Source organism: Terrapene carolina, unplaced genomic scaffold (genome assembly GCF_002925995.2).
Source record: "Terrapene carolina triunguis isolate 2854851 unplaced genomic scaffold, T_m_triunguis-2.0 Scaffold84, whole genome shotgun sequence".
Lineage (NCBI taxonomy): Eukaryota > Metazoa > Chordata > Testudines > Emydidae > Terrapene > Terrapene triunguis.
Window position 1 is genome coordinate 26,899,007 of NW_020664435.1, and position 8,353 is coordinate 26,907,359.

General features: G+C 39.1%; 1 protein-coding gene across 1 annotated transcript in view; it reads right to left on the bottom strand.

Annotated features, from left to right (window-relative positions):
• NXPH1 (neurexophilin 1) overlaps nucleotides 1-8,101 on the bottom strand; it is a 92,998-nt gene extending 84,897 nt beyond the window's left edge. Inside the window, exon 1 of the mRNA XM_024205645.1 lies at nucleotides 8,083-8,101. Coding sequence (XP_024061413.1) covers nucleotides 8,083-8,101 — 19 coding nt within the window. The remainder of the gene's footprint in view (nucleotides 1-8,082) is intronic.
• Nucleotides 8,102-8,353: the final 252 nt, after the last annotated feature.

The following is an 8,353-nucleotide window of genomic DNA, read 5'->3' on the forward strand; positions in this document are numbered from 1 at the left end:
GGGGAGGGGAAATTGTCTCTCAATCCTTATCCAAAGAAGAGCAGGATTGGAGACAGAACAAGGCCGAAAAGCTCCCCTGAAAGTACAAGGAGGCAGGAACAGAGCAGTCCCACAGCGGTCCTGAAGAGCCTGGAAGCAGGTGTAGAGGTGCAAGTTACCAGGCCATCTCCCCAGAAGACTTTAACGGTAAAGAGGGGCAACTGGAGTGTAAGGAGAGAAGGGAGAGTTCAAACCCCAGAAACTCAGTCTTGATTCATAAACCTCTTGGCAAACCTGAACCAAGGTTTAAAAGCAGAACCCCCAATGTAGGTGAGTTTAAATTGTTTTCAGATTTCAACCCTACAGTGATAACAAGAAGAATAATTATTTTTGAGCAGTAAAATGAGTAAATAATAGTCAGGGAGCAGATGTATGAAAGTGACATTTTGAGATAGGCACTTATCAGAGTATAACCACGCTAAGCCTGCATTTATGCATTCAGACTAATAAAATCCAAACTTTTCAATGCAACCTACCGATTTGCCCATTTCTGGGGTGCAGTCCATAAAACTAACCTGGGCTAAGTACATTTTAATGTTCACGTGTGTGTTTTTAATCATTTTGTCATATTCAAATTGCCCAGTACACTGGTGGCCTTATAAAAACACATTATATTCACATAAGCTCAGGCTACATCCATCACTACCAATGCTTTCTAGTTGATACCAGATAAGCTCTTGATGATAATGGTATATGCTAAAGAGATGTTAGGGAAGCAATCATTGCCACAAAGCCTTCAGAGCAGATGTCAAAATGGATTGCTACAGCTGTGAGAAATATTAGAAAGTACCAATCAACAAGCCAAGGATGAAGACAGTAATATATACCATGGAAGTGCCTTAAAAAAACAAGACTAATCAGAGAATTGTCAATACTTAACAGCAAAGCTATTTCAGCCACTGTCTGATTCCCACACTTACTCATGCTAAGTAACAGGTAAAGTTACTGAGGAAATGTCAAAGCATGGTCCAGTTCCTGAGGTCCTTACTAATAAATGTAACTAAGTCGTTATTCAGGAAAAATCACATTGAAGTCAATCCATTTTGACACCCTGCTCTGAAAGGTTGGCAGCAATAATTCCTTCTGCTTCCTTTCATATGTTATCTCTTCTGCCTTGATTCCTTCATTTTAGTGTCCCCAATAGGAATAGTATGTGATTCCTACTCCATCTCCAATGTCATCTTGGGATGACAGTTACGTGCCATGAAAACTAAGTAAGAAAGGAGCTCAGGATTTGATCCAAACGTTGTGGTAGAGACACATGTTTCCAGAGTGAATATATCACCTAATAGTCCAATAATTTTTATTAGCTGAAAGCTTTTTAGTAGAGCTGGTCAGATTTTTGTTTTGTTTTGTTATTTCCTGAAGAAAATTTTGACTTTTCATAAAAAAATGAAAACCAACATTCAACAAAAACTCAATATATTCTATAGAAAAAAGACACTTTTCATGAAAAAATTAATGTAATTGAAAACGCAGTTTTCCATGCAAAAACAGTTTCAACAGAGTATTTTCAACCAGCCCAAATTATTATTCAAGTGAAGAATAGGGGAGGACCAAATTCTTGTCTGATGTCAATGGGCAAAGCTCCATTGAAATCAATAGAGTTGTACTCTTTTACCCCAACAGAGAATTTGACCTTTTGTTTTAATATGCTATAAAGAGAGCCCAGGGCTGTGTTGTTAAAAGTAAGCAAGACAAAAAGGAAAATGTTAGATGGCTTTAAAGCTCAGGATGAAAGAGGACTGAACACAAGGATTTTTGGTACCCTACATCTTTTGTAATGTTGAATGATGGAATTCCATACAGATGCAAGTACATTTATGTTCTGTGTAAGAGTGGGGAGGATCCAGTAGTTATTGTCAGGTCTCCAAGCTAGATGCTAAATCAGCACATGAGCTACATGGATTTCCACCATCTGAGGATCAGTGTTTATTGTGTTAGGTAACATTGTACTCACCTTTTCTCCAGTCCACCTGGTTTCACTCTGTCACTCTGAATATCATAATCATGGTGCTCTGTCCTGCAGCTACACATCTACATGACCTAATCTATACACAGGGATGCAAGATTCCATGTCTACCCCAGTATGCCCTGACTAAATCATGAGCAATTATCTTTCAGTGTTTGAAAAAGGTTCCACAGAGAAGGGAGAAAAGTCTGTTTTATAAGCACTTGTCAGGCAGTGCAACCAGTTCACATCTTTCTGTCCTGCAAATCTTAATCTCCTCACAACCTGTCTAGTTGCATTTTAGTCTGTTCTCAACATAATCTCTGTTCTGAGGGATCTGGATTGCTCATGATCTAATCATATCTCCTGTCATCTGAGTACAGGCTATTTTCCTTTCACGTCTATCAAAGATACAGACTTCAAAATGTCTGCTAAAAACAATGTGACAACATTGGCAAAAGATTTTACTCTGCTGAATACAAACATGCAAGTCTATTGGGTGTTTTAACAAAAATGCCCCTGTCTTCTTCTTTTATATTTAATTCTAATGTTTGCTTTTCCAGCTTGGTTAGTTTCCTCCTCCTTGCTAATCTTCAGAATCTGATAGCTGCACTATGTATGCTAAAGTGCATTTTCATAACCTACATAAACTGCAAAGCTTCAGTTCTGTGTCAAGTTCTTTTCTGTCATTGAGTACTATAAATAAAACCCTCTTGTTCTTCCTCCACTGATACCATGGACCATGTATAGCAATGCATAGAAAGCAAGTGTGCACTCTTGCACATAAATGTTACAGACCTTTCAATTATATTACAGCCCCATACAGCACATCCTGGTCCTCTCTGTGTGATTCTTTCTGTGTTCTTCATGTTGTTTTTATTTGAATGTTTTATTTCTTTTTTTCTTGATACACTACAGACCACAAAAGCACAGGGGAGAAAAGACTATACCAACTAGGGATAGCAAATGAATGTATAGAAGGGAAAGGGAAGGAAATAACACATAACAGTAAAGAAGTGAGAGAGGGAGAGAAAGAGAGAGAGAGAGTCCAAATGAGGCAAATAGCAGAACACAATATTGTGTAGTGCTTATGAATGGTTGAATTGTTACAGCCCTTTTTCAGTCATATTGGGGAGTAAGGAGGAGTAAGTACTCTGCTGCTTGACTCTGCTCAGATTTTAACTCCATTTGTGGGAGGAAAGCAGAGGCTACTTGCCTTGTATTCCCTACTCAACAGGGGGAGAAAGGGAGGCATAGAGAAGGGGGAGGTGGGAGAAGTTGCCCCATCCCACTCAAACACACACACACTCATGGGCCAGACCAGGCACTTACCCAGGAGCAAGCTGTTCCATGAAAAAGGGTGAAGTAACTCACTCTTTCCCCAGAGCAATGAGAAAGCAGGGCGGAATTGTTCTGTGGTCTGCTCCAAGAATAGTGCAGCTGTGAGCCATTCCTTACTCAGAACAGTTTGTAAGGATACAGTCTAGCCTTAAAGGATACATTATTGAGGTTGCATTGTAGCACAGACGTGAGTGAAGGTCTGATTGGCCACATACATTCAAAACTCTGTGGACTAAGTGTTTCGTACATCATCCTTTACAGGGTTGCTCTCCCCTAGTCTATTATGCCAGACTTCTAGGCACTTTGTTTCTTAGTCTAACTGGATGTACCCTTATCAATAATAGCAGCAGCTGCTGTTATATTTTGTCTTCACTGGAATCATTTTAAAAATTCACCTGTAATAAAACAGCAATAAATCAACCCGGCTTTCTCAAATACGGGCAGCCATCAGAGGCAAGATATTGGATTAGTGGAGCCAGTAATCCGATCCGATATGGCAATTTCTGTATTTCTAACAAATTTCAAAGGACTCTGTTTTTATTGTTTAAATGAATCTAAGACCATTGATTTTTCTTGTAGTAATAATTAAAGGCCAAATCCCAAGGTCCTTACTCAGTTTTTACTCAGTCAAATTCCCACTGAAATCAAGAGGAGATTTTCCAAGGAAGGGTTGAGGAAATCTGTAGGAACCACAAGATCTGACCCTATTTGCATTATTTTTAATCATTTTCTTTTTAAAATTGACAATTAAAGACATTTTACATGTAAAGGGTTGTATATATGGTTTGACCTGATATGGGAAGACAAAAGTCGCAAATCAGAAGCCATGATCTCATATCAATGTCTGTGCTCTACCTTGACAAAAAGGAAACCATTCTTTCTTCTACAAATCTAGACTAATGAAATCTACAACACAGCATTCAAAATCCAAATGTTACAGAAACGCAGGGTGTGATGTGACCGCACTCAACCATCTTATTCAGATCTTCACATCTTCCTTCTTTGTTACCCATCTTTCTCCTACTGGCACATCTGTGGAAGCCCGTCACTTCTCCCTCCTCCCTGCCAACCTCCACCGACTACTCTCCCCTCCAGCAGACGCTTCCTTCACTGCTGAGAATTGGATTGTTGCCCATATTTACTTGGTTTCCTTTTTCTAAGCATTGGAGATGACCACCTGGGGTTGTCTTTATCCCACTGTTATTGCTGTCTTTTATAATTACAGGACTTCTCTGTGCTATTTCCAAATGTAGTTTAAGCATTAATGATACTGTACTAAATTTCCCTTTTTCCTGACAGAGTTGGGCTATTTTCTCTGAAATGTTACATATTTACAATGATCCCTGAAATTTAATCTGTGGAAGGTAATCAGAAACGATTATCAAGTAGTAATATTATATGATGACATAGAAATAATATGATGAAATCTTCGGGCTTACACCTAAAACAAAATTTGGGTTTTTTTCCAAATGTTCAATGAGAACAAGTAGCAGGTTTTTAAATAATGGAATAGGTCACTGAGGGGGAAAACAGTTTGAGAAGTTATAAGCCTGTACAGCAAAATGTTAATGCCCTTTGAAATACAAAGGCTAGAGAGCTGTTCTCTTTATTGTCAGTGTTTTGTGCATTTTCAGACTCAGGTCCAGAAGTGTTTATCTTTCACCTCAACAACTGATTGCTGTGCTAATGCTATTTAAAACTAGATGGGAGAAAATTATATTCTCCACAAGGATTTGACGGATTCTTTTCTTTTGGTAGAAAAAAATTATAGTCATTTTTATTCACACAAAGTCCTGCATAGAAACCTCTGTGTGTAAATCACATTGGGCCTCTATAATTTGTTACTAGCTATTGGTTATTGCTGGGATAAGTGCATGGGAACACTATTTATGTAATTGTAAGCAATGTCGCATTTGGACTTAGGACTTGGACCTCCTGCAGATTTCTACAAATCATTATTTTTTCTACAATTTGCTGTTTTTCCTGCAAATCATTTAGTTTAAGTTAAATAGGAGTGATGTTCTCAGACATGAGTAGATTCAAATTAATTCTTGTACATAAAAAACCTCATCATGCAGCTGTATCAACCTTGTGACAGATCTTAAAGGGAAACTTGGGGATTAAATGTGCTGAAATATTCAAGGACTATTTAAGTATCCCGTGACTCGCAGTATGCTTTGGTCAATATGAACATACTTAACAGGAGGATCTACTGTGGTTTTTTTAGCTCTCTTCAAGTATTAGTCCAAAAGGAAATAATATCTCTTTGCAATAGTTAACCTTTCTCCATTCTAGTGCTTATTTATTTCCTGCCCGTTCTTTTGTGCTGTTCCCCATCATATGCTGACAAGATGCATGACATAACTTAACATGAGACTGCTAGTTTCTTCCTCTCCCCCTCTCCAATGTCCAACACTGTTATCCCCAAGCAGGCAAATATAAAACATTCTTGGGGGCCACTGTATTGTTTTCTGCCTCCTAAGCATGGCTGCAACTTCTCTATCTCTGGCTGCCAGGGTACATGTATCATGCTGTAGTTCACAGAGCAGTCACTAGCAGGGACAAATAATTTACTTAGCAAAGCACAGGCACTGGTAGTTGTGCCTGGACAACATATAGTGGGGCATAACAGTGGAGAAATGGTCCTTCCTGTGCATTTGTTCACAGACCAGGCAGAATCTGACCCTAAGTGATTTTCTCAAAGCCACACAAGAAAGTAGTGACTGAGTCAGGATTATACCTCAAAGGCTCCTCTTTAATTCTCCTATGCTTAGTCTGCTAGAAGACCCTGCCTCTCTGGGCCCAATAGCCTGCATACACATTCACAGCTGGGTCTTAGAAGAATACCAAATTGTTTTACACATTTTCCTGTCTGTGATGTTCTCTGTAGTCTAGTAGGAACGACTCTGAAATAATTATATTTTATTTCACCTTATGTCAGACAACAAGTTAGTTTAGCACATTTTAATGGTGTGATGCTCAATGCCTCTTGCATTTAATGAGTCCACATTCTGATAAGAGACTCTACTGGGATAAGGAATCATAACAGTAATGAAATCCAAGATTTGGGTTCTTGCTTCATTAGGTAACAAGGATAGCTCTTCAGAATACTTGTTCCTAAAAAGGAGTACAGCTGTCAAGATTTTATTTCCCCCTAGGGAGTTTTTCTGTGAACTGTCATTACTGAAGAAATCTGTCTTGGAAGAGTGGGGTGGACCCTGAAGAAACTCAACAGTGCACACCACACTTTTTCAGTAAGACATTTTTAAAGTTAGCTTGTTAGTCCTGGGGGGGAAATACAGCAGCTCACATTTCTCAGTCACAGTTTTCAAGATGGGCCAAAGCTTCTATTGGATAAACAGTATTTTCTTGAAAGAATTTCTAGGGTTCCAGGCACCTTTCATCTAAAGTAAACAGAGAACTCACTAGAAAGCTCTGTGAAATTTCATGTACCACCAAACACAGGATTTACCTACCAGCTGACATCACTGTGGTTACCTATGCCTTTACCCACAAGGCACTATCAGCATGCTATCCAGAGTCAGTCTCCAAAGAAGTATTTTCCAGGAGGTGTGAGGATAACACCTGTACTGTGACTACATGGGAACAAAAAAGGCCAATTCACTAACATTGTAATGTCATTTCTTGACCTACAGAAGCTGTATTTCCAGCTCAGAATGAAGTCATGTTAACAGAGGGGAAGAAAGTGTTTGTGGGAAAGTCAGTGGTGTATTAATATGAACACATTTCTCACCACCACAGCTTGTACTCACAGGCAAACATTTGGGCTGTCTAAGAAGAGCAGCTGAAGAGTGAATGGATATGGAGTACTACTTCTAGAGGAGGTCCTCCTATAGGTTAAGGCCTATGCATATAAGAATTTTGGGGATGCTTGTGCTGCCCTGTGACAGAGTGCTAGCAGCAGCACCCTGATCACTGATGTTGCTGCAGCACAGAAAAGGCTGCAGGCTCAGCTGCACTTTCTATTGAGGGGATTAGGAACACCTAGGTGGTAATGACTAGTCTATTGATGCAACTGGCAGCAATTGGGAGGATATAAGTGGGAGGAACAGGAAGCAAGGGGCAGAGCTCAGGCATCTAGTTGTGTAGAAGTCTCTGCCTGCAGTATACCTGTGTCACATTCTGTTTGCTAGAGAACTGAGAAATAAAGGTATATGTGGTGAAAGAGAAGTAGTCTGGGCATGTTGGTGACTGAGGGACCACAGAAACAGGCTAAGCAAGGAGATTTGTTGGGTAGGACCTTGTAACATTCCCCCATTACATTAAAAGAAGAAGTCAGTCTCCAGGGCTGTCAATTCAGTACTTTTCCCATGAGCTTAAATTCATGCTCATGCAGTTTAAAAAGCACCTACTCATCTGACTAAATAGACAACTGAAAATAAAAGAAATGCAGCAGCATGATTATGGTATTCACAATTATTCTGTCAATAATGGGTGCTACAATGAAATCAGAAAAAGCCTCAGTGAGCAAGGTAAGGAAAAGAACAGTGAGGGCAACCCAGGAAATGTTTATTTTTTAATTAGCATTTGTTTACTTTTTTTAAAGTTTGCACCCTGGGTCTTCGCAATAATCTCAGTGAGCTGCTTTCCCCATCCAGTTTATATGTCACCAATAGAACAAAATCTCAGAGAAAAGAATATGCCAATGTGTTCAATTTGTGAAGAAATTAAAACAAGTACAATGACTGTAGCCATAGCGTTCATTTCAAGGGTTAACAGGTGGACCTTACTAGCACTTCCATACTTCATCGTTGAGCTGAAATGGTGATTAAGAGTCATAATACATTTTTTCAAACCCCATACTTTGTACTTTGATCAGAATATTAGATTACAAGGCATGCATAATCAACAATATTGTAATTAAATTGCATCAAGGATTGCTGACCTTTCAGTGCAATCTTTAGGGTGAAATTCAAAACACACAAACATGCTTTTATCTACATGAAGCATTTATCATTCACAGAGAAAGGTAACTTTTTCTACATCAACATAATTAGCCCT